At 39.3% G+C, this 27,591-nt stretch overlaps 1 protein-coding gene across 1 annotated transcript; it reads right to left on the reverse strand.

Moving 5' to 3' along the window:
• Window positions 1–1,939: 1,939 nt before the first annotated feature.
• LOC144212391 (connector enhancer of kinase suppressor of ras 2-like) lies at window positions 1,940–26,651 on the reverse strand. The gene is made up of 22 exons (XM_077740222.1): window positions 26,229–26,651; window positions 22,465–22,628; window positions 21,285–21,487; window positions 21,096–21,201; window positions 19,432–19,473; window positions 19,227–19,346; window positions 17,505–17,564; window positions 16,599–16,667; window positions 13,803–13,949; window positions 12,836–12,954; window positions 11,878–12,083; window positions 11,711–11,794; window positions 9,845–10,035; window positions 9,716–9,764; window positions 9,461–9,639; window positions 9,306–9,379; window positions 8,319–8,390; window positions 8,174–8,238; window positions 6,337–6,437; window positions 4,609–5,092; window positions 3,036–3,238; window positions 1,940–2,958 (listed from the first exon to the last, which is right to left on the reverse strand). Exons 1-22 carry the CDS (start codon window positions 26,290–26,292, stop codon window positions 2,911–2,913), a joined length of 2,850 nt encoding a protein of 949 aa, XP_077596348.1. The 5' UTR covers window positions 26,293–26,651; the 3' UTR covers window positions 1,940–2,910.
• Window positions 26,652–27,591: the final 940 nt, after the last annotated feature.

Below are 27,591 nucleotides of genomic sequence, written 5' to 3' on the forward strand. Positions count from 1 at the left end.
TACATGCATCATTAAAATGGAATTTGTTCTGAATGTCCTATTCATTTTTTGTCCTTTCTGAATCTAATGTATTAAACTAAAGTCACTATATTATCTTATTACATTTAGACCATCCAATAAAAAAGTTATCGAAAGCAAGAAATGATAAGGAATATTAGTATGGCACTTTGTTGACATTTATTATAAATGACAATCTCCTAAAATGAACACTTGGAGTAAATACATTGAATGTCAACAACTATTAAATGTTATTGCTATGATGAAAATAAATGTCAATTTAATAAGGGATCGCCAACAAGAATGCTTTTTCTACCTCTGTAGAATTGTTATTATATTCTGAGCTCTTGTGTGACGAGTGCCTAAAAATAACAAATCTTTTGTGTGCCCACGCCATACTTTATTTCCATTTTTGAATAAAAGTATTGCAGCTACAATACGGCAATATGGCACACTGTGTGCAGTTAACTGGCATGGTAACATGTTTTAATACAGTATTACAAAACATGCTCGTACATGAAACACTTAATAAATACACTTTGCCTCTCATCTCTTTCGTTGCAAAATTAGCTTTTTAAAAGAAGTCTTGAGGTTGAGGCAGTTTTACACACAAAAACATTTTCCGTTGCCACAACTAAAAAGACTGCATGCATACAAAAATAGACAAGTATTGCAGCCATCCCTTTTCTATTTTCCAATACAATTAATTACCTTATTGCAAAGATATTTCCATCCCAATATTTAGGGAAACTTGCTTACCATGAAATCTTTTCTCCTTATACTTGGAAAAGTACAATGTACATTCACAATAACTGAGGCACAGCACTTGATTTACTATTTGTATTCCAGCACATATCCTCAAGATGTTGTGTAGCGATGTCATATTTAATATCCATGAATAATTATACACGTAACAAAATGGAAAGTACATCCAAAATAGTCTATCTGATTTGATCAGATCCACATTACTCCAGCAAATGTGATGGGAAACAGCCATGCAAGAAGCTCTCCATCAAGTCCCAAACAGGGACACAAAGTGCTATTTTTTTCTCGACCAATTCAAACGAGTGCTTAAAGGTGCTATGAAATTGTGACCGAACCCCCGCAAAAATTGACTGCGTCAATTTTATGTGATAAGTATAAATGTGGCTGTTTTTCCTCATCATTTGAACATTATTCCAACCCAAACAACACATCAAGGAACATCAGTTTTTCCTACAATTATGGTCATGATGCCACAACTAGATTTTTAAAAATACTCTTTAATGAACGGGTTATAACGACACACAATTCAGCGGCAAATAGAAAGCAATGATCATCTAATCCAAAGAAATTTTTGTCGTAAACAATCAATAACAATTTAAAAAAAACCCTCTTCTGTGGAATGCAACGCCATGATTTCGAGAAGATTGGTCCTCCAATCAGAAGCTTATATTATTCCATACAGAAAAAGGCAGGCTGATGCCACCCTACAAGTTAATCCTGTAAGGCCAACCATGTGACTCCCACCAAAATAAAAATTCCCTATGCAGCTGCACCAGATGTACCGATTTGATACTCGTTATTGGTGCCTAATATGGCTATTTTTGGAGCATCGGATTGTGTCAGATTTATTCACAACAAATCCGATTTAGCATCTTCCCACTACCTTCGCAATTTTTGGCTGCTATAAATGTAAACAACTTGGTAAACATGTCCACTGTGTGGGACTACATTAATACCTCGACATACGAGTGGCCCGACATAGGAGCTATTTGAGATACAAGTAAAATTTTGGGCAAATATTTATCTCGAAATACGAGACAAATTTTGATAAACGAGCATACAACGGACGCGAAAGGCTGCTCATAAGAACACCATGGGTCTTTCTGGTCGAAAAATCCCAACAAGCACTGGGCGGAGCGTTGCATTTTTTGGGTTTTTGTGAATGGCGGAACGATCGCTAATACGAGAGGAGTATTTACTACTTCTCGTTGGCAAGTGGTTGTGCGTTATCCTATTGTGAGGACATTTGTGTGCATCATTTTGGCAATATTATGAAGGGAAGACAAAGGTAAACAACCCTCGATATGTTGCATTTGAAGGTCAGGGTGGAGGCGGGGCTAATAGAGTCAACCAGGGAGAAGAAAGCGATCAAAATTTAAAAACAAATTAGAGTTAAGTTTAGTGTAAGGTTAGATTCAACTTATTTTGCAGTGTCAGTTTTAAGACATCGCTAGTCACAATAATTTTGAGCCTTGCTACAAAAAAGCATTTATATCTTATTCAAATGGAGTTACAGGTTACAAAAAATTGATGAATAAGGCCAACAAAATGGAAATTAATAAACCAAGTCAAATGAAAAAAATGCAATTAGAGATAAATAAATAAATAAACAATTTCTAGATTTCTAATGCTGTGCTAACAAGTACGTGTTGACGGAATGGCATATGTCATATGGCGATATTAGTTAAGCCATACTAACAAACCGCAAAAATGGTTGTGACATCTGTTGGGAAGACTAATTAGGAACAAATTTCACCATTAAGCCTTTTCCGTCACGGTTGTCTGTCTCCTCGTGCCCTGCGATTGGCTTGCCTATGGCCCGAAGTCAGCTGGGATAGGCTCCAGCACCCCCCACAACCTTAGTTAGGATAAAGTGGTTCAGAAAATGAATGATGAAAAAGCCTTTTCCGTCACTTTTTGAATGGACTTGTGTCAGAATTATGGTCTGCTATCAAAATAAGTCACTTGTAGTATTTCATAGCACCTTTAACATGGCGTTTATATATTTCAGAGAGCATGTGAGGGTGTAATACTCTTAATAGAAATGGTTAAAAGGTCGAGGAGAAAAAGGAGGAAGGAAAATGAAGTTTTTTGACACCTTTTCATCTCCAGCAAGGTTGCAAGCCCCGAGGTGAGCGTTTCAGCACGTTAGCCTAAAAAGCCCATGGATCGATTTAAGTCTTGAAGAGGGACTTTCTGAAAGAAAATACATCCAACAAAAATTAATTAGATACAGTTGATCTGGGAACCGAGGCCGGGCTTAATGCCAGTACGTTGAGAGAGCTGTGGAGGATGCGTAGGCGGTGAAGCTTGTCGTTCAGCAAGGGGTCGTTAACCCTGCGGACAAAGGAGCGCTTGTACTCCAGGCGACTGGTAGATCGGTGCTCAGCTGAGGTGGACAGGCTGGTGTGCTCCAGGGCTCGATACAAATCCCCAACAGAGTCCGACTGCAACCTCATGTCGCGTCCGACGCGCCCTGGGAAAGAAGATGTTATGATGTGGATTGTATTGTAAATTTAACTCATTAGCTGCTGTTGATAGTGCTCGACGTCCGGTCCGTTTTGACTAGATAGCAGTTAATTTTTTTAAATAAGATTAAGGCTGTTAGAACCAGCGGAAAGTCCATTTTTATTTAATTTAATTTTCTGAACCGTTTTATCCGCACTAAGGTAACAGGGGGTGCTGGAGCCTATCCCAGCTGAATTCGGAGCAGAGGCAAGGGACACTCTAAATTGGTCGCCAGCCAATCGCAGGGCACAAGGAGACAAATGACCATTCATGCTCACACTCATACCTAGGGGGATTTTAGAGTGTCCAATCAGCCCACCTTGCATCGGAAAGCATTTGATGTTTTTCATTAGTTTGAGTGTAGCAAAAAATGGTAATCTGTCTAAATTACTGTATTTACTCGCATATAAGCCGCATTTGTCGGAAAGAAAGATGACTGATTTGAGGATAAGACTTATATACGCATAAAAATATGACATGCATGAAATTGCAAGGTAACAAAGGCAAAACGCCATAACAGCATAATGCCATGACGCCATAATGCAAGACAATGCGGCTGATACAGTAATCAATTTCAAAATAGAGAAAAGATAAACAAATAAAACGCTAAACAAAAATAATTTTTACATCTATGAATGAAATTCGAGAAAGAAAAATGTATCTTTCATAAAACATGAAAAAAATGGTCACTTACTTTGCGAAAAGAAATGATTGTAGATTTGTGATTATGAAATAAAACAAAATTCCGCCTTCCTTTTTTTTCTTTTTATCTTTTGTTCGAAAAGTGACAACTATTGCAGTAATACAAACCATAAAAAATCCAGATATTTTACCAATTTTCTCTTCCAAAGAAACACATTTTTACTCCCTATTTAAACCATGAATATGGAGGTGAAAATTGAGAATCAGGGGAGCGACTTATACACAAGAAATTGTAAAATTCAACAATTTTTATGAGATTTTAAGGTTGCGCGCCAGTTTATATGCGAGTAAATACGGTAATGTGTGGTCAACGGAAAAACAGTTCATTTTCCGAACTTTTCGGTTCATCTATCAGCATCAATGGTTTTTGGTGGATTGTGTAACTAACTTTTTTTTTTTTACTTTGTGTAAGTAAATTGGTTAGGAAATAAAGAAGCAAAAAGTATATTTGTAACTTGCACTAAATATAAATATTTGGAATGAGTAAATTGGTTAAAAAATATTAATTCATTGGAGCAGTAGGGGGTTTGTTGATGTGTTTCTGTAGTTTAAGTGTTGTAAGTGTTAGAAAGACGGTAAAAATAGAACCACTCTGGTCTGTCTATCATTGACACATAAAAAATTAAGCTGTCAAACCTGTTTCTCTGGGCCGCTCCATCTGGTAGCATGGAGAGGTCATCTCATCTGAAGTGCCGGCATTAGCCGCCAGGATGGCGTGAAGGCCGCTGTCTCGGGGTAATGTGAAACTGCGTGGTTTCCCTCCCGCTTCCGAATCAATGCTGGACCTGAGGGGCAGGGGCAAGGCTCGGTACTGCTCCTGCAAGAGGCTCCGTTGGGCAGGAAGCGTAGACTGCCTGCGATACTCCATCGCCAGTTGTTCCCTGTCGTCGGATAGCTCTTCCACGGGGTACGCCTGGAGGAAGTGCATTCGGGCGTTGTTCTCCATCTGCTCCTGCCACGAGTTTCGCTGATTGCTGGATTTCTGCCTGGGGGAGATGCCGCCGCTGTTGCTGCCACCACTTTCCTGAGGCTCTGAGTGGTAATCCTCATGAGAGGAACGTGAGTGGAACGTGTCGGATGAGGAGAAATGACCATGTTTGGGTTCTAGGAAGGGGCTCACCTAACAAAAAAACAATAATAACTCAATTTTGCAACTACTACTAGCATTAATACTGTACTGTTTTTAACCTTTCACACTAAACACCATGAAAACTAAGGAAATAATCCTGGACTTTTGCAAACGCAGCACAGATCTGGTCCAACTCCTTATAAATGGAGTATGCGTAGACAGGGTCCAGTCCTTCAAATTCCTGGGGTTCCACGTCATGTGCAAGCTATCCTGATCTACCAACATCATGGCAGTGGTAAAGAAGGCCCAGAAGTGACTCCATTTCCAGAGCATACTCAGGAAGAACAACTTGGAAACTAAGCTTCTGGTAACCTTCTATAGAGCCACTGTGGAGAGCATTGCCAGCCCTCGCTATCTCAGTAGAGAACATTATCAGAGACCCCTATCAACCTGGTCACAACCTGTTACACCGGCAGACGCTACTGGTCTCACAAAACACGGACAAATAGACTCAGGGATAGTTTTTTTCCCCCAGAGACATCAGGGCTCTGAACTTGTACTAGCATGATACCCAATCGCTTCTGTGCAATAACTTCTGGGTGTGCAATATCTTAGCTTGTGCGATATTTTAGAATTACCTTGCCCAGACATGACTTTTTAAATTACTTCTTTATGTTTTTACTGGGAAACACACACTTTGTGGAGTAGCACCACCAATTTTGTTATATGCAGCTGTTGTAAAATGATAATAAAGGTTTTTGACTTTGACTTTTTTGATCTCAGATAACATATTTGAACATTACGCTAACCCTTACTCATGAAAACACACAGTAAGTGAGTCGGTGGGAATATCTGTGATACAATACAATGTATCAATACATGGGTGATGAAATCAATCCACGATCTTCTACATTATGACTATAGAAGAGAAAAACATACTTATGCAATCTTTCAAAATGATTGTCTTCCTCACCAACAAAAAAAACATTTCAGTGCAACATTTCTGTAAATAGATAGAGCAACACGATACTATTCTCATAAACAAATGAGTGTCTTTCTTCACAAAGACATTTTCTAGGGTAAAACCTGTTGTTGTTATAACACAGTGACACATTTTTAAAACAATATAGTACCTATCTATTTTTGGCAGGGGACCCATAGGGATAAAAAGTATTGCGAGATATCACCATTTCTATTTATAACCTCACAGGTGAGTACCCCTGTTCTGTACAGAATATTTTCTACAATATTGTTACATAATAGGTTCAAATAAAAATAGAACATTGGATACTTACCGATGATGCTCTAGGATAGGTATCATAGGGAGGCGGTGGACTATCCTGCTTGCTCATAGAAGTCATGTCCATTTCCTCATGATCACTCTCACTCCAGTAATCTAATTAGTAGTAAATACAATGCAACCAAAAGAGGATCATTAAATGTATACAGTGAATAAGATATGGTGTCCCACAAAAAAATTATACAACTCTCTATCTGCGAAAAAGGTGCAAAGCACTGTCATAGCCATAGCACTCTGATTATGTCTTATAAGTTTAAGTACTCGGTTGTCTCGATGGAGAAGTGGTGATTCCGCCTGACTTTGGTGCAGGCATTCCGGGTTCGATTCCCACTCAGTGGTGCTGTGATTGTGAGCGGGAGTGATTGGTTGGTTCATTGTGCCCTGTGATTGACTGGCAACCAATTCAGCTTGCTGCCTGTGATTGGCTGGGATAGGATCTAGCACCCCCTGCTACCCTTGTGAGGATAAGCAGTATGGAAGATGAATGAATGATTAAGTATTGCTGTGTTTCCTAACCACAATGGTTAGGTGTGCCGTGGGAAATTGGAAGAAGCCATACAAAGTAATATTCAGAGAGAAAAATGAAAATGAATATAACGAGATTAAAATTGAACTACTTTAAGATTAAAATCAATATATGATGAACCTTAAATTGTAGATTCTATTATTACAAGATTTGAATTGTGAAACAGTCATTTTGTTACTTATTTTCCTCTAACATGAACCAGAACTTGTTTGCTTTCTAGGGAACCAACTTTTGGCAAAGTAAAGTCTGGGTGAGCACATTTTCTTTTGCGTAATATTGCAATATTTAAGTCATATTTGGAGAAAGGTCATACAATTATGTGACTAACAACATTACATTACTGATTTTTCCATCACTTGAACCGTAAGTTGTTCAGTGTCTGCACACATTAGGTCACTGTGAAAAATGAGATTTTGGAATAATTTTGGAGGTTTATGTGATTCCTGCTGATAAAACTTTGATGAGAATGACTATTGTTAATATAGGCAACATAGTTTTAAAATAAAAGTTTTTCAGATGCTGGTGTCCCCTGAGATTGTTTGGGGAAGGTTGGGAAACACTGAAATATACTACATTTGGGACTGAAGGTGTTTATAGTGTAGTGGGCAAGTAAGGCCAATTTCAAGTTCTGGTATGTTTTCACATACCAGAAATGATAAAACTTCTAAAAGCTGTGTAGTTGTCAATCAGAGATTTTGTTTGCGCGTACAGAATAAGCAGTGCTGTAGGTGTGATTTTGCGGTCAACTGAATGTGCCAAGAAGTAATTCCAAGATGTGAAAATTCCTTGTGATGTCCTCTGAAGCCGCTATGAGTCTTCATTTTATGTGACGGAAGAGCTCTCTATCCAAGGATAAAACAGATCACCCACGCGCTGCTGTGGCTGAGTTCCTCTACAGGTTCCTTGAAATAGAACCCTAACAAGGTATAGAATTTCTGGCTTCAAAGGATAAGAAATGGGGTACTCTGTGTCTAAAATGAGCATTGATGTGAATTGTGAAATCAGAGACCTTTTAATTTATTATAATTTTTAAAAGAGGGGAAAAATGCTATTCAAAAGTGACTCATATCTATTCAGCTATGACCATGAGATGTGAGTGGGATACGGTGCTAATCATGCAGTTATACAAGCTTCACGGTTATTATAATTTAAGTGCGTATTTAGCTCATGCAAATGGCCTTTGACCATCTCTCACATCATGAAAAAAAATTACAAGAGACAGTTCTAATTCAATTTTTTTTTTAAACACGCAAAAATGAAATGGCTTAAATTTGAGTTTTGACTTTATAGTATAAGTGGCACTTGCCTTGATCCTGGATTTTATCCTGATCGCAATACCCGGCCACAGCCATGCTGAGACGACTCAACCACCTGAGGCATGGGGGAAGAGTGTCCGGACAATTCATATATGCATGAAAACACTAACTGTGATGACAGCCTCATCAACTTACCTTGACATGTCGTCTACATTTTCTGCTGCAAAGTAGAAGGTCTTTATTTTCGGGTGGCATGCCTTGAAAGCACTGGAATGGGAGCAAATGCAAAGTTCAGAAGCGGAAGAGGTGGGTGGGCTCGTATCAACAACAAAACAGCGACATTTACATATGAATTAGTTAAATATAGACAACTGGCACATAACCACTGAACAAGTTTTAAAATGATTTTATCATGTCAACTAAGTGTAACACGGCGTAACGGTTAAACATGGCAGAGAATATTTTTGGGAAAGTGGTCATAGAGAGGAGATCAATTCGGAAGTACACATTAGCTTAATTTATGCAGTGCCATCTAAGGTCACAGAGTATGTATGGGAATATTTAATTCTTTGGCTCCTGGAGAGAAATATTTATTTTAAACATAGGTATTTTTGCATCGCTTTCAAATAATGTGTATATATGTAGGTATTTAGCTATCTTTTGGTTTGGAGCAAGGACATATGTGGAATTATTAACTAATTCAGTTACCAAAGCAGGGGGCCCCAAAAGTTTGTAAAATAAATAAATACATATGTATTTGTTTTACTTCAGTGCTGAGTTCTAGTAGCAAGCATAGGAAAGGTGAGTGGCTTCTGTTTGCGAGTTTCAGCGTGGATTTTCACATTTTCACAAAAAAATGTAAGTAACAAAAAAATTAATTATTCCAGAAAAAAATATGCGATTTAGTGAAGCCGTAATAGTTGAAGCCTCGATATTCGAGGGATTACTGTAAGTGTTTTTTTCCCAAGGGTGGAGATGAATTAATTTCTATTTAGTTATTTTAAATGGGGAAAATGTACTTGTGATACGAGTAAAATGACATACAAGCTCAGCCCCAGAACGCATAAAGCTCGTATCTCAAGGTATTACTGTATTCTCTACACCTCTAAATGACAGCACAATTTTTGCACATTGGCATTATTTTGAAAAATCATAACGAAATCCAGAAAAAATACCACTCACAATTTTCTCCTGCATTCAGTAGCACGGTCAACCTTAAACTCCAGAAGATTGACAAAACCCTCTGCCTTCTCATCCTGTGGTGAAGGAAAAAGATCCTATTAAAAGTCAAACACGTTAAGTAATACCATGGAGGAAAAAGCGAAATTTTCTTTTACCTCTTCGTTCATGTACCAGTACAAGCAGGTGTCTTTGAGGATGAACCAGTACTTCTTCCACTTTTGAGAAAAATAGGTTTTAGCGTCCTTTTTTTTCCAGAGCCAGCCTTCACAGTCACCCTGACCCAAGTCCCTGCAGGAGATTCGTCGCTTGCTGATGGAGGCCATGGGGCTTCCGCCTGCACCAGAGACAAATGAATGAAAGTGATCAGAATAAACTTGCAATTCCAAATGGGTTTGCCCTCTCATGCCTACCTTTATTCTTCTTTTTTGACCTTGACAGCAACGAGGAGCGCTCAAACACCTGCAAAGCCAAACACAAGCTTGACCGTAAAAGGTAGCAGTTCTACGAGGCCATGTGAGTGAGGATGGAGAGGAACTGACGTGATAGAGGGAGGCAGAGTCGGAGCTCGACGTAGACAATGAAACTTCCATCTGCAAGGCCGGGATGAGAGTGTAGTGCGCGGGGCTGCTGCCCCTATCCGGCTTTCTCCGGTTGTGACTCAAACTGCGGCCCAACATGAACTCTCCGCCGGGAGCTTTGTCTACACTTGCAAAACGCAGCAGGGACTTTTCTGCGGGGATACGGAATTGCAATGGAAAGTTGTGTGGTGATTCATAAACAGGTGGACGGTTTATTCCAAAGGTGTCAAACACATCATCGTGGCAGACCACTTCGCAGTTATGGGCCTCCAAGTCCATAACAGTAATTCAACAAATATGATGAATTATTATGAAATGATTATCCAATGTACCAAAAATGTATTTGTGTATTGTTGATTATTTTTTTGTGATTAAATTTCACAAAAAGTAAATTAAAAAAACATACGTGCTCTCCTTTTTATTTATTGATTAATTGTGAAATTTATTCATTAATCTTCCATAACGCCCATCCTCGAAAGTGTTGCAGGGTTTGCTGGAGCCTAACCCAGTGGTCTTCGGGCGAAAGGCAGACTACACCCTAGAGTGGTTGCCAGTTAGTCAATTGGCACACAGAGAGACAAACGACAATCCGCACTCCCAATCATACCGCCACCAGAGGGAATTGAGCCCACACCTGCCCGCATTGTAGTCAGGCGAGTGAACCCCATGAGGCGCGGATGATTGTAAACTTGATTATTTGAATTAAAAAATAACATTACATTTAGGGTGGCGCCACGGCGGGTGAGTGCTTGGAGCATCGACCTGGCAGTTCTAGGGTCCAGGGTTTGAATCCAGGTTGGTCCAACGGTGTGGACATTACATGTTCTCCCTAGCCGACGTGGGTTTAATCTGGGTACTCCGGTATCCTCACACATTTCAAAAATATGCATGGTTAGGCAGGTAGGACACTCTTAATTGCTCCTAGGTGGGAGTTTACGCATGAGTGGTTGTTTGTCTCCTTGCACCCTGCGATTGCACTGCCCACCAATTTAGGGTGTTCCCTGTCTCTGTCCCGGAGTCAGCTGGGATAGGCTACAGCACCCCCAGCCCCCCCCCCCCCCCCCACCCCCCAGTCTGCTTTATCCTCATTAGCGTTTATGAGGATAAAGCGGTTTAGAAAATGAATGAATATATATATATATATACATACACACACACACACACACACACACACACACACACACACACATATATATATATATATATATATATATATATATATATATATATATATATATATATATATATATATATATATATATATGTATATATATATATATATATATATATATATATATATATATATATATATATATATATATATATATATATATATATATATATATATATATATATATATATATATATATATATATATATACATACATACATACATACATACATATTTACTCATATATATACATAATATATATGAATATATATAGATATATAATAAGCCCAAAGGTAAAAATGACATAAGTGTCTTCCCCAGAAGAAACTTATTTGCCTTTGAGACCAAAATAAAGCACATCAGACTCTTCCCGCTGTTTTTCACTTCATCTCGAATCAAATGTGAATAATACGGATGGGTTGCCTGGGGCAACCGCACACTTTTACAGCCAATCATGAAAAAGCAAGATCAAGAGTAAAATGGTGGCGCGCCTGCGTGGGTAGTGATGACTGACGACCATACGGAAAGGATAGAGGCGGGATGTTATAACATCAGATTTGTGATGGACCGGCTCATCTTTCTGCTGCGAGGAGGATGTTAGGAGATCTCCCCTCACACCAAACCCCCTCCCCCGTCTTTCTCACTCTCCCACCCACCTCTCCTGCTTTCTCTCTTCATCTTGGCCAGGTTCTCCTCCTCCCAGTTGTATTCCAGTGGCATAGAGATAGGCCTGAGTCTGCCTGGGATCATGGGGGCACAGGTAATTTCATTACAATGCGGGAAACAGCCCCAAAGTTTTCATGAGACGGCCGTAAAGTCTTACTGTAGGTTGGCGTGCTCCCCCTGCGCACAGACGACACTTCTTGGTTCTGGTCGTACTCGTAGCAGTATAGTATGGAGTCATCCTCCACTAGAGGGAATTGAGAGCCACACTCCTGGTCCAGGTAAGAATTTGGGGAGTCGGAGCGCTTGCTATTATGAGCGTGCTCGGACATTGAGTCTTCACGTTGAAGGCTCCCTTTGTCGTCTCTACCGATAGGACAATGCAAAAAGTCACAGAGCAAATGTTATTTTTAACATTCCTCTTGAAGTTGTTATCATTTTGACATTGAGGGTAATCTATGTTCTAGGGTGGTTATATGAAAAAGGGAAAGAAAATCACAACAACTTCATATTCTAGGGTGGCACGGCGGAATAGTGGTTAGCAAGTCGGCCTCACAGTGGGGGTCCTAGGTTCAAATCCACGTCGGTCCACTCGAGTGGAGTTTGCATGTTCTCCCCGTGCCTGCATGGTAGGCTGATTGGACACTCCAAATTGCCCTTCGGTATGAGTGTCTACGTAAACGGTCATCTACTTGCACCCTGCGATTGGCTGGCTACCAAATCAGGGTGTCCCCCGCCTATGGCCCTAAGTCAGCTGGGATAGGCTCCAGCAACCCCCACAACCCTAGTGAGGATAAACCGGTTCAGAAAATGAAAAAATAACTGTGCTGCAATGCACACTACTGTACAGTATAATACTTTGCGGGGCTGTACCGTACTATACCATACTCCACCGCATTACACTACACCACACTGCACTGCACCGCACCACACTACACTATACTATGCTAATATTATTGCTCTGGGAATATTTTTTTCCATAAATATACAGTGGGTTTAAAAAATCCACACACCTAAGTAACAGATAACAGTTTGATATTAGCCAACTTCATCCCCTTGAAATGAGCTGCGTAAAAAAATACATCACATGTGTACATTTTATGTCTGTGTGACTTTACCTGGGAGTGTAGGGTTCCGCTGGAGGAGGCGGGATGTAGAGGTCCTGCAGGGCGCAGCTTCCCCTCCTAGATGGAGAACTTAAAGTGCTGGTAGGTGTGGCAGCGCTGCTGCTGGGGCTCTGAGGGAACAGTGGCTGCTTGTGAGTGAGTATTTGGTTGTGAATGTACTCAAGTGCGTGTGTATGTGGAAGGATGGAAAAGTAGGGGAAAAAAGAGGATGTCACAGTTCCAGTTAGAGTGAGAGATTGAGCAGTTGACAGCATCATTTGAATGAATAACGCTCCATATTTTAGATATTCTGTTTCCAAATGGCTAGTTTAATCATCCCTTATGAATCAAAATCAGCAAGGAGGAATTTATATGTGTAGATATGATACTTAAATTTTGTTTAAAATCTGGTTATAAATTGGAATTGCCTTTGAATTAGAGCGGCTTTACCAACAAACATGCAAACCAGGTTTGAGGGATAATATAGCTGGCGTAGAAGAAATCAAACATTAGCCAGTCATTTTTACCTGGTTCGGATTTTTACTCGTATAAATTGGCAATCGGGATCGGAAGAGAATTAAAATGAAGAAAATGTGGAGAAGATGTGGAGGGTCAAAAATGCACTGTGTAAAACACATGCAACTAAGGCCCACAATAGCATTCAGCTTTTTATTTTGTTTTTGCATTTAATGCTTTTTTGAAAGTGCAAGTTTGGTGCCAATGGATATGCGTGTTCAAGTAAATGTTGTTCCGAGCAGAATAAGATTTATTTGGACCCGTTTGTTATCCAATTTCTCTGTTAATCGAACAAATTAACCGTCAATAGGCTAATACATGTATTTTGCTTTGACCAAAGTAGCGGAGAAGAAGTGAACATTTAGACTGTTTGTCATTTTACCATGGCGCATTTTGAACATAGAAACTGACATTCAAACACATTATAGATCTGTGGCCTTTCAAAGTAGATGAAGAGTCCTACTTGCAGAGCCAGAGGTTTCCATCGCATATTCTTGAGCAAAGCAGGAGTGGATGTGAGTGTGCTCTGTGGGCGTTTTTTCAACGTCAGGGTGACACCTGCTGGGTCCCCACGCAGAAGGTTCACCAAGTTCTTGAGTTGCCAGCCCACCTAGCAGATGATTGCGCAAAACAATCAGGCTTTATAACCACTTGCAGTTTTCATAAGGTCAAAATGTGTTTTTCACATGCATTGCTCAATAACACTTGAGAAATGAAAGGATGTTTTTCAACAAATTCTATTTGAAATTTTAATTTTCCTTTCTCTTATTTGGTGGTTTGGGCTTTAATGGTTTAAAAGGTTGGTCGAAAATCAGGTCGGATTGGCTTCATCTTACTTGAAACATGCTACATAAAACAGATGGATGAATATTTACGGTAATGTTAAATGAGTTTTTAAACTATCAGGGGAAAAAATATATATTTTATGTTTGAAAAAATTACAAATGTCTGCTATCTGTGTAGTATTCAATCTGGAACACTGGACATGAAGAGTGTTTTTTAATTATTCGAATATAACACGTGGATCATGATGGGTATGCAACACAGCAAAGCGAGCACCTTCAGTTGTTTAAATTAATGAGGATCTCTGAGTTAAATGCGACACTAGCGGGCACGGTGCAGTTTTCACGCCTCACGGTTCATCATCCTGAAGGTTCTGTCAAGATGCGCTAAGCCTTCCGGCTACCTACAGCTGCACGCCTTGTAAATAAAATTAAACCCCCTGTTGAGTATTAAACAAAAAGCTTCAGTCAAATACCGTTCACCAGTGTTTCGTTTAATTTTTTTTTTGCTGGGGATTCCTGATTAAATAAAAGATAAAATGATTAATGTGCCCGCTCTTTTATTAAAAATGTAATTAATTGAACATTCAAATATGTCTTGTTTATAACACGAGATTCAACTCATTTCCATTTCAATGACATTTCCCTGAAATCGAGATCCTATAAAAGCTTCAGGAAAGAAAGCACACAATAGCTATTTTAGTGCCTTTCAAAATGTGGAACACAAAGCTAGGGCTTCAATTTTTTTCTTCAAATTATCTTTTTTTTTGCTAGTGAATTACTCTGAAAACATTCCAAACACTCAACAAATACAAATAAGCAAACGTTGGCAAAACCAATCCCACATACAAAAGCACAGCTTTGATACTGGCTTCAAGGACAAAGAAATCTTGGCATTTACAAATTCCACCTGCACTTCCCCACCACTCGAACTGCCATGAATAGGCTGGTTGCTATGAGATTTTTTTTCCACATTCTGAGAAGAAGCAGTTTTTATTCTTTTCTGCCATATGAAAATAGTCTTGAGAGTAAAATATGTATATTTCTAAAAAATAAAATAAAACAATGAAATAAACACTAAATGAGTGGTGGATCAAATGACTTGCTTCGGGCACACATGCAAAGGTAGCAACTATTAAGTTGAAAAATCGTGCACTTGATGCAGTGTTTTTTGTTCACTTGCCGCATACACTCCTTCAAATGTTAGAAAGTAAACAGACATTACTATTTTAGTAGGTCTACAGAGGAGAATAAGACAGCCTAGAGAGATGAGGTCCTTAGACTCAGTGAGTGGTGTAGTCTCAACAACTTGACGCTGAACGTCTGCAAAACCAGATAACTCCTCCTGGACTTCCGACAGAATAAAGCAGCTCCATCGCCCCTGTATATTAACGGCAAATATGTGGAACAAGTAGACACTTTCAAATTCCTAGGAGTCTACATCTCTGTTGATGTGACTTGGGTGGCAAAAACCACATCACTCATCAAGAAGGCACAGGAGAGTCTACATTTCCCCTTAGAGTTTTCAGGAAGCAGCAATTGAACACCAACCTGCTGGTGACCTTCCACTGGTTTGCCATTGAGAGCAGGCTGACCTATGCTGTGTCAGTATCAATCTGCACATACATGATACATATCTGTATCAAGCTGCACAGAAGCCGACAGGAAAAGACTGCAGAGGGTGATCAACTCAGCCCAAAAGATCATCAACCGCCCCCTACCCACCCTGTCCAGCATTTATGAATCCCAGTCCCTTAGAAGGGCAGAGTGTTATAAAAGACAATACGCATCCCGACCTCCACCACTTCAACCTGCTGCCCTCTGGAAGGCGCTACAGAGCCACAACTGCAAAGACAAACAGACTCAAGGACAGTTTCTTCCAAAGAGCTGTCACCATACTCAACTCGAGTTTGGCACCTAGGACCTAATCAAGACTTACTACTGTCTACTACTGCTTAAACTACTTATGTATTATTACAACCACTTATTTATCAATTGATATTTAGTGATTATTTATATATCATTACTATTTAGTGATTATTTATCAGTACTATATATTGATTTCTATGTGTTGACAGTTTGTTGTTGCATCCATAGACTCAGCAAGTGGTGCAACTAGGCGCTGAACGTCTCCAAAACCGTGGAACCCACCCTGAACAAGCCGGCTCCACTCTGCTGACCTCACTCGGACTACTTAATTATTGATTTATTTGTCCGTCTGCTGTTATTTGTGCAGTATACGGTCAAAGCTTTACATCTCATTATAGTTGTACAATGACTATAAAAGCATTCAATTCAATTCCAATCAATTCAATATACAGTACACTGTACACTCAAAATCACTGTCAAAAAACTAATACTGCTCACTGGCCAGTTGCCCATCTTAGAGTACAGGTCAAAAAGAGTGAATGCCATTATTCTGAGTGGACAAAAATGATTGTACTGCATTTAAAGCATGCTTTAAAGACAAGGCTTACCACTGTCTGATGGTTGACCTGAATGACTTCATCTCCAGCATGAATTTTCTTACAGCGGTCAGCCGGAGACTAAAAGACAACAATTATTGTCATAATACAAGGTCACATCTATGTATGCCGTAGGTGTCAAAGAGCCACATTTGGCATACCAATTTGTGTAAAGTAAATTATGTGTCGACTTTTTCTGGCTAAAATTCAAATGAAGATAATAGATATAAAATGAAAATTGGCTTTGTTTTTCTGCTTTTAGAAAAAAAATACAAATATTTTATTTATAAACAAAATAATAATCACAATATTTTCAGGTTGCTTTGTAACTAAAATAAAATAAAAAAACATTTAATAAATGAAACTGAATATTTCCTGTTTTGCACGTTCATTTTTTATTTAAATAAAATATTGTATGTCTTTTAAAAACGAATTCTTAAAAAATAAAAAAATAAAGTTTCTTAAAAAAAATCAAATAATCATTGAAACCAAATTTTTTGTTTTTATTCTCCCATTTTTATATCCAAAACATATTTTAATTATAATAATAATTTTAAACATAAATGAAAAACTGAAAATGTTACTAATTTCCTAATTGTAAATAATTAAAAAATATGTTTTCCCTTCTGAAATAAAACTGAATATTAAATTATAAAATATTCAATGTACCCTGTCTTTTATTTAAAAAATGTGATTAATTAAACATTAATTATTAAAAAGGGTTTTGCTAGACCTGTGGCTTATTCCTTCGTATACTACTATAAGACAATGTATGCCATCAAGAAGCTCAAGTAGAGCATTTGGACAAATCTTAATTTTTATAAATGATATGCTAGCTCTCTGTAAATTTCTGAATTCATTAGTCGATTAATTATGGCACCCCTTCTACACACCACACACAACGTAAATCGCACTTACTCCCTCTGTTGTCCCAGTGATGACATGCAAACCATCATACGTTGACTTGATATACATGCCCTGTGTTCACATGGAAACAAAATCAAACAGACTATAATTAGAGTAGTATTCAACACAGAAGTCTAGACTACTCTATATTCTTGCAAAATGTTGATTATTTTTCTTGTAGAAACAGATCAAAGTGAAAGCTTTGGCTAATAGGGGTCAGCAGTGCACGTCAAACATCCAAAGATACCCTCAGATATTCCCTCTCATGCGTTTCACACACATGGGCATACAAACACTATAGCTGCATGCCTGTAAGAGGTTTATTTTTAGGCCACTGGGTCCAGCATTCTATGAACGGATGAAAGAACTTTCATTGGCCCTTGCTAGAATTTGTGTGGGGGTTGGATGGGTGTTTTGCTCCTGGCCCCAAGCTGGCACTCTCGCCCTACGGTGTGGCATCCTGCTAAGAAGCAGTCGCCCGAACAGCTGATGGTTACATATAGTGAGTGTGTTTTCTTTGCTCTTTAACCTAATTTCTCTCACAAAGAAGATCCAGCTACAAGCATAACATTTTTCTCATAATATTATCATGAGTGACCCATTATTTGAATTGCATTAGCGTATTCTGTGACTCATATGCCCACTAGCTCCACCGAACCTAGTTTTTGGATGAATATGAGCGAGGTCAGTCGTAAGCAGTGTTCACACGCTCATGGGAAAACATCAGGTCATGCTGTATATGATATAGTCAATGTAATGTTTTTCGAAAATGGGATACAAACAACTCTAAAACTATGTATTTTAGGGGAAAAACTGTTTTAATTAATCAGATGTTTATGTCCTAAATGGTTTGGATGTCTATTGCCATCAATGGCAGCCAATGGGTTGTTTTATTATATTACACTAAAGGTGTGAGTAATGCTGGTTTGTATGCCCCTTCCTTGCATTGTTGTTGTTTTTTTAAGTCTTAAATTGATCTGCTATGACAACGAGAAAAACTAAGTATAGTGGTACCTCGACATACGAGTGCCCCGGCATACGAGCGATTTGAGATACAAGTAACATTTTGGGAAAATAATTTATCTTGAGATACAAGACAATAATATTGTAATGTACCAAAATTATGTGTGGTCGATGCAAAAAATAGTTCCTTAATAGAGCCATTCTGGTTTGTGTATCGTCAATGATGGCAGCCAGTGAGTTAAAGTTAATCAGGGCGGACGACAATAAACTAGGAAGAAATGCTCCCTTGTATTCACTTTGAGTGGGTGCACCATGCAATGCGCATCTGATTACTTTTGTCCAGTGTTGTGAAGGAGTATAAAAGGATATTTATTCACGGTTGATCTTTTTTTTTCGGGGTAAGAATTTTGTTTAAAGTGCTGAAAATGTAAAACTGCAAGTGAGAAAGTAAGAAAAATCTGAATTTGTGGGTTTGGGTAGTGAGTGAGTTCCATGCTTGAAAGCTCATTTTCAAAAGCTGTATGTGAATCAAATATCAAGCTGTGGCGCTGAGAATAATTAGTATGCTTTGCCATCAACCTGCATAATTAACAGATTCGTACTTTACTACTCGGCTGCTTAGTTTCGTCAAACTTGTTCATTTCATCGAACCTGAAGAAAAACAGTTTTACATTTTGTATGAAATTTCATCTGGAGTCATTTTTATGTGAAAGGCAAACCGTTTCTGTAATGGCACAAAACACAATCAGCAAATCGTATGTAAGAATTTACCAATCCCTCCGTGGATTTAATGTTTGCCAGCTGCACCACCTCCAGATGTGCGGCCTGCGACACCATTGGGTCCGACGATAGAGATATAATATGGTCACAAACGTCGGACAAAGTTTTGCACTGTGGTGAAGGAGACAAAATGTGGTTAAAAAGTCATCCGACGCGTGTGTGGGATTTCATTATTTGCATTGATTCTGCCACTCACCACTTGAAGGATTTTGTTCTCCGTTTCATATACAGAGCAATCCTTAGGGAACATAAGAGAAAGAACGCTGTTACCACAAGAGAATGTGTCCAAATGTGTTATTATTGGCATTTTGGCTGTAGGAGGATATAAGCAGAGAAGCAAGCAGCTTGGCACCTCTAACCTCCAATACACCCACGCAGCCACGCACCAACACCAAATAAATGAATCATCACCAGTGCGGAGGCATTTCTCTATCAATCTCTCACTTATTTTGAGGAGGATTCTCTAATGCAATTAATAGGGAAACTACAGTAATCCCTTGATTTTCACGTCTTCACTTATCGCGAATTCACTATGATTTTTTTCTGCTATTAATTATATATATATATATTTTTTTCAAGTTAATAAAAATATGAAAATCCATTCTGAAACTCATAAGTGGAAGCCACTCTTGCTCCTAGGACTCAGCACTGAAGGAAAAACAAAATTATATATTTTTTCAGTTATCGCGGCCATGTCAGGTCTACATTAACCGCGATATTTGAGGGATTACTGTTTTAGGATCTGTGGTAATGACTTGAGTGAAATGCTAACTAATGAGAGCACAGTTATGTCGCGGGTAAGATGATCACCAAGGGGGATGGAAGTACATCCTAATTTTTGCGGAAAAGTCATTGCATTTAATATTCTAACTAAATAGTAAGAGGTGACAAATAGGGCAAGTACATATTGAATCATTTCAATCAATGTGTTTGGCTTTCATTGTTCTGGTTTTCATAAAATGCAATATCATGTTTTAGTAGAGCTTGGAAATAATTAGGTGATTTACATGTAAATTCGATTCAAAATACAGAAAAAAAACCATGATGCTACAAAAGCCACTCTGGAAAGAAGTAATTTGGTCATGTAAAAAAAGAAAAGTCCACCTTTTCCAAATGACAATTGCTATTCTGTTACATTTAAGGCTATATTACCCTGCTTGCAGCTATAAAAAGATTGAGTTTGTGACGTCATAGGCATTCTTAAGCATACAAATCCATCTGACAAATTTCACCGCCTCCAGAAACGATGTGGCGGATATCCTTTTCTGGCCGGCGTGTACAAACCGCATAAAGTTGACAAAACGCCACCGTGCTACAAAAGAAATTTAGCACCGATACAAAATAAAACTTCTGATTCCCTTTTGAAATAAAACAACGATGATTGCTTTGGCTTGTACTAAAACAACAAAAAACAAGGGTTGCGCTTTAAAATAGAAGTAGTCACGATGTGACCCACTTTCCACCCGCATGTTTAAATATGATCAAATATTATCACGTGATTACACCTGATTGCGATACACTTTCTCAGCCCAAAAGCAACCAGTAGAGATTGATCTGAGATATTTTTGTAGGTATGACACAACTGTATCGCAACTTCAGGTGGTGCAATTTCTAGGATATGGCTGAATATTACTACAGCTCCATTGTATTTAACAGATAAACCAATTACAATCCAGCCAAAATGGATTGTTCTAGCACCGCCAGTAACAATGAATGTCCATCCCGATTAAAATGGAAGTTAAACTGTTGATGTTGATAGCTATAGATGAGTAAAGACTAGAAGGATTAAAAATATTTAGTAATACCAAGTTCTTTCAACAAGATATCCCAAAAATTTACTAAGTTACATAGTCTATATACCTGCTGGACAATTGTGGTAAGTTCAAGACAGAGTTGGATGACATTGTTTCTGGTGACACCGTAATCAGCCACCGATGCAAATGGCGACCTGGAGAAGAAGGAGCACCTGGAATTAATCGTGAGATGGTTCCTCATTTCAGATGAGCGTTAAGGCATAGTAATCCAATGCAGAACGAGTTTGGATCTCACCTGTCCAGCCACGCCAGAAGGCTTTTGGCAGCGGCAATGAGGTCGACCACGGAGGTAAGAAAGTCATTGGGTAGCTTACGGGTGGCTCGGCCATCGTAATGGCCGCTGCGCCGCCTCCCCGCGATGAAGTTCTGCAGGTTTTTGGCCGAGGCATTAAGCTTATGAGAGAGGGTCTTGAGATTCTCCGTCTCGAGTCCGTAATTCTAGACAGGAGTGAATTGGCTTTGAGAGAGACTTAAAAGAAACATTTTGATCTGATCGCTACTTGTGAAGTTTGGTAATCAGTGCATTGTGAGGCTGGCATGTGGCAAAGCTGAAGATGTTGCACGTGAAGGGAAACCGGACGCCAAAGTGGAACGTTCGCCCCTAAGGAGAATGTGGCATCCTCTTGGACGACGAGAGCGCAGCAGGAGGGCCACTAATCATATCTAATGCAGCAGTGCCTGGGAGACTTAAAAGTAAATCCCAGTTATGTAAGAAGCTTTACTGCAGAAGCAAGGCCGGGATATAGGATGAGGGGATTTTACATTCAGATTGCATCTGGGACCTCACTCCAACAAATCGACATTCTGGCAGGCAACGAGAAGCCATCTTGATCTCCCTTTCATTGAGTTAAAAACTTTTCATAGGTCTATTGACTACTCGGTTTTCACGAACAACAAAAATAATTCTGACCACCAAAATAAACTTGGATCTGTTTTATTAATGACTTCCAGTATTTTTCGGACTATAAGTCACACCTGGGTAGAAGTCACACGAGACAAAAATACACAACGAAGAGGAAAAAAACATATAAGTCGCACGAGAGTATAAGTAGCATTTTTGGTTTGGGGGAATTTTTTAGTTTGATTAAAAGCTGTTGGTGGTCAGAGAGAAAAAAAAAAGGAAATGTGAGTTTCACTTGAGTACTAGTCGTAGGCCCGGTCACACTATTTAAAAAAGTGTGATTTATAGTCCGTAAACTACGGTAAATGTATCCAAATGGGCTTTCTGAGGTTTGTGCAAAGAATGTGTAACTTGTTAATTTGATCAGAACTTGATGATGACTCGAAATAGAAAATTGAAAGTAGGTCAGAGGACGAAATAATCCCCAAAAAACTAATACGGAAAGATTTTACTATACAAGTTCGAAGCGACTTTAAACAGTGCAGAAGAGATGATGTCGGAAGTTCAGACTCACAAGTGCACAAAGCAAGTCAACCGCCTCCAGTATGAGTTCCTGATGGCCGATTCTGGACACTCCCAAATCCTCCAACTCCTGATGGGTGATACGCAGCAGCTGGTCCCCGCCAACTTTCTCCCTCTCAAACGTCTTTATGTACTGCTGCAGGCAGTCGTCCAGTCCTGAGGGAGGCAAACAACTCCAACTCACAAATGTGTCAACAGCAATGGCACAATTTTGCATTCATAAGTCCAACATTCTTTCATCCTTGTAGTCTTTCACAGAATATTTGAGCACACATTGTTTTTGTCTTCCATTATCATTGGGAGAGCAATAGATTCCCATTAGTCAAAAGACATGTAGGAGCATTTTTCAGCACGACACACTATAAAAAGCACAGAACTAAAGCAAACACAGCGTCTAGGATCAGTTTGGTTTTTTTGTTGTTGTTTTTTTCACATATTTCACTTAGGCAGCAGGTGTTAAATCCTTTGGTGCAGTTGTTGTTAAAATGTGCCGTCTGTCTCCCTCGATGCTTATAAAAGACTGTTATGCAAGGTAAGACACAAAAAACATCATGAATGTTAGAAATGTTTTTGTACCCTCATTTTTTACCTCTTTTTACTTAAACTATTTCTATAATCCCCTATGACTGACTGGCAAAAGGTCTGAGGTGTAGTTGGCCTTTCACCTGTAGTCTGCTGGAATAGGCTCCAGCACCCCAAACCCCAAGCGGTGTTGAAAACAAATGAATGAATCTTTCTCTAATCATTTTTTAAAAGTGAACAGGAACTATATATTAATGATTCAAAGAAGGAACTATCCACATCAGATTAGTGCCAGAGAACCAGTCTTAAATGTGTGGAATTGGTGGTAAATATAGACCAGACATGGCCGCGATAAACGAAAAACAACAAAGTACGGTCAACCCTTTTAAAAAAAAAAAAGTTTCAGCGTGGATTTTCACATTTTCATGAATTTACACACAAAAAATGTAATAAAAAAAAACAGTGCCCACAATGTTCTTATGAGTAGCCTCTCGCGTCTGCTGTATGCTCGTATGTCAAAATTTGTCACGTATCTCAAGATAAATATTTGCCCAAAGTTTAACTCGTATCTCAAATGTCTCGTTTGTCGGGCCACTCATATGTCGAGGTACCACTGTTTATTACATTTGTGATATATTAGGTTTGGTGGCATTTACAGGTCACTTTGAGTCACTTGCTATTCATTTAGGGGCATTTCTGGGTCGCTTCCTGGCCTATTCAACAGGCAGTAACTCAGGAATCAACTCAACAAATAGACTGAAAATGCCCCAAAATTAACCCAGGAATTTACTAATTTACTCATGCTCTGTTGGGAGTTCGTTTTGGACCAACTCGTCAACGTCCCCATTACTGGCCAATTTTGTCCACTGTAGGCTGAGGTTCAGGTCAAGCCACTCGGCCACAGCTTCCTCCAAGAAAAACTTCAAGACGACGAACGACGAACGACTAACAACGAACAGGTGGTGTGCAGAATTCATCAAATAACGTCTCACATTGGTTTCTTATCCTTTCCCATGAGATGGTCAGATTATCTCTCATGAGTTGAGGAAATTAAAGGCGCAGAATGGTGTACCCACTAAAACCCATTTCGGGGAACATGTTTTTACATATAGTGTATTATGGAGCTGCAACATCATTGATCATTGTTAATGTGTATGAATAAGAGAGAACTGAAAGAAATCTAGTTTCTTGATTACATTATGTGTATACCTAAAAAGGGTTCCCAAAATCCCTTTGACACACTTTTATTGGATACACTCTCCCAAGGAGTCAAAGCTGTAGTTGGTTTGTCTTGGTCTAATGAGGAGCACTCTTTTAAAGCGGCTTTGTCACAGCTGGGAAGAACACGTCTTGCGCACACAAAGCGCTGTGGTGGGGGGTGGTGAGCGGGATTGTGGGAAGGTCACAGGGCGCCCCTCTTTGGCCTCCAGTGACATCACAGACCCTTATGCTAATAATGAAGGCGCTGAATAGCAAGCGTAAAATCCAGCCGGGCCGCAGAAGCTGGGACAAGACTAAAGGCCCCTTACCACCTCCGCCCCCATCCCCCTCACTTTACATCACCATTAAAGAGCTTGGGGCTCTGGAAGTGTCACTGCTCCACTTGTCACATGAGGGAAACTTAACATTCTCTTCCCCCATCCGTTTCTTTATACGTCATTTTGTTTTAAACTACCGTTGTTTCATTATAATTCCATATCCTCTATGACATCAAGTGCGTGTTTTCACAGCTGAACTATGACACAACTCAAAGCTTCTGTTTGTTTCATTAATATTGTGTCATCCTTATAGCTGTAGCACAACAGACGCTGTAAAAAAACAAATAATAATCCCTCATTTTTCATTTCCTCATCTCAAAGGGCGCGTGTGTGCATGTTAGGTGTACTACAGTATATCATTTGAAGCACCCCTGAAGCTGTGTGGTCAAACACGTGTGCACGTGACACAGCAAAACAACACAGGCCAAATAGTAGGGAACACATTTGCCATGATGGGATGGATATTTGGAGAAAATATGTGCTAGAAAGTCACAGGGAAATGGGGAAAAAGCCAAATTCAAAGGTGGGTCAACATTAGCATTCAGCTATCACATTTATGTATATATTTTTTTGTATATTTTTCGAAAATTAACATCATAAAAAAGAATCTAGGGCTTTTAAATTCTTCCAAAGGTCCCGGAAATGAATGTGACAATCAAAATAAAATATTATCATGTCTGAAAGTGAGTGGCCTGTTGTGAGCACAACTATTTGACCCTGAATAGGAGACTGCTTGTAAATATTATGAAATTAAAAAAAAAACATAAATCAAATTCTAATAATCTCATCTCATCTCATCTTCTGAACCACTTTATCCTCACTGGGGTTGCGGGGGTTGCTTGGAGACTATCCCAGCTGACTTCGGGCCAGAGGTGGGGGACACCCTGAATTGGTGGCCAGCCAATTACAGGGCACAAGGAGACAAATAACCATTCACACTCAATCTCATAGCTAGGGTCAATTTAGAGTGTCCAATCAGGCTACCATGCATGTCTTTGCACTGTGGGAGGAAACCAGAGTACCCAGAGGAAACCCACAAAGGCCCAGACAGAACATGCAAACTCAGGTGGACTGACCTGAATTTGAACCCAGGTGACCCACTGTGAGGCAACACGCTAACAACTCAACCGCCAGGCCACCCTCGTTGTATTCATTATTATTTAAAATAAAAATATAAAAACACCAAATGATTACCAAAATTGTATCATTTTGATTAATCACATTAGATTGAAGTTCTTTTAATGAGCAGAAAATACTCATTTGCTCTATAAAGTACAAAAGGTTTATTTTTATTCATTATTATAATTCTTTATTTTTTTCCAGTAAATGTGTCGCTATTGACAACAGTATTTCAAATAGAAAATTAATTCTCTGAGTACAAACCCAAGTAGATTTCCCCCTCCTTGTGAGACACGGGTAACAAAAGGATACAATAGGGGTTTGTTTACATCATAAAGAGACACTTGTATAGGATTTGTCAGCCTGAGAACCAGCTAGATAAAACATCTATTCCTTGCTTCCCACTGAGGGGGGATTTTAAAAAATCGATGAAATGATTAAATGCCTGCAATTAAAAGCTGAAGCTCATCAGGTGTTCGGTGTCTTCTCTTAAGCACAAGACGCGCTCGTGTTCGTTCGATCAATGCCGCTTCACCTTATCAAATAAAAACATTTCAAAAAAGGAAAAAAACCTTACCTTTCATCCAATCCACCACTTGACCGGAGCTCCACTTGCTGACGGGCTCCATGACCAAAGCCATGGACAAGTTTCTCTTGTCCACGACTGACGAAAAAGAAAAGACGAACAAAAACCGAGCAGCTAGCAAAAATCGCACGAATCACAATGAAGCGGGCTTGTTTGGGTCTGCTGCGCGTGGGTGAGATTTTTTTAAGAAAAAGACAAGATGTAGCTCCTCATTGTGGCTCAAAGACCACCACACTGGGGGACATTCCTGTGCTGCTGGCTGCCCTTAAAGAGCTCCTTTACTTGGCATGCGTGTCAGGCTTCGTGGACGCGAGTGGAACGTTGCTGCACGACCTCGCTTCTTCTTCCAGCAGCATCGGGAAGAGGAGAAAGAGGAGGAGGAGTACCGAAGAGGAGGAGGAGGAGGAGGAGGAGGAGGAGGAGGAGGAGGAGGAGGAGGTTGAGGAGTAGCCAGTGTCTACTTTGCGTAGGACCCCCGAGAGCAAAGGAAGCCTCCAGCGAGCATCCTCCCTCACAATGCACAGACACAGAGGAGCGCGCAAAGTGCGTGGGTATGAAGGCTGATTCATGCCGCCGAGCTGTGGGAAGGGTAGGGGGGCAGCAGTACGAGGAGGGGCTTCCCATCGGTGGAGGATAGATCTCAACCCACTGCTGCTGAGATATTGTATGTCTAGCTATGTCTTACCAATGATTAAAGATAAATATGTCCTTAGTTAAGTCACATTGTGAAATGATGAGGTGAGTATATAGTATTATATACTCATAGTATATCATATTTTCTCGCATATAAGCCGCCCCTTGTATAAACCATACCCTTAAAATTGCCTTAAAATTAAGAGAAAACCATCACAAGTAGCATTTCTGAGATACTGTATGAATCAAAAGCACATTATTATTGTCAATATAATAAGGAAGTTAATAGGCCTGTCTTTGTAAATGTAAAATATCAGATAAGATGCCCCCAAGTATAAGTCATACCCTTAAAATTGGCTTAAAATTGTTATATTTTATAATTTCTCTCGATTAAGACATCCCCTGATTCACAAATTTCACGTCCATATTCATGGCTTTAATAGGGAGTACAAATGTGTTACTTTGAAGGGAAAATGTGAAGACAAATAATCACAAGTGGTATTTCTGAGATACTGTATGAATCAAAAGCACATTATTTATCTTTGTAAATGCAAATTATCAAATTAATCAATTTGAAAAAAAGAAATACTGTGTTTTCTCGCAGATAAGACGCCCCAAGTATAAAGTCGTACTCTTAAAATTGTTATATTTTACAATTTCTCTCGTATAAGACACCCCCTGAATCACAATTTTCACCTCCATGTTCATGGTTTTAATAGGG

Source organism: Stigmatopora nigra, chromosome 19 (genome assembly GCF_051989575.1).
Source record: "Stigmatopora nigra isolate UIUO_SnigA chromosome 19, RoL_Snig_1.1, whole genome shotgun sequence".
NCBI lineage: Eukaryota > Metazoa > Chordata > Actinopteri > Syngnathiformes > Syngnathidae > Stigmatopora > Stigmatopora nigra.

What these genes read in the sequence shown, in the direction of transcription:
- LOC144212391 (XM_077740222.1), bottom strand. Translation starts at nt 26,292, where the DNA reads ATGGCTTTGGTCATGGAGCCCGTCAGCAAGTGGAGCTCCGGTCAAGTG. An exon ending in AGGTCAACCATCAGACAGTG is followed by an intron (nt 13,950 to 16,598) that starts GTAAGCCTTGTC and finishes ATCATCTGCTAG; the next exon opens with GTGGGCTGGCAACTCAAGAA. An exon ending in ACTCTGCCTCCCTCTATCAC is followed by an intron (nt 9,765 to 9,844) that starts GTCAGTTCCTCT and finishes TTGGCTTTGCAG; the next exon opens with GTGTTTGAGCGCTCCTCGTT.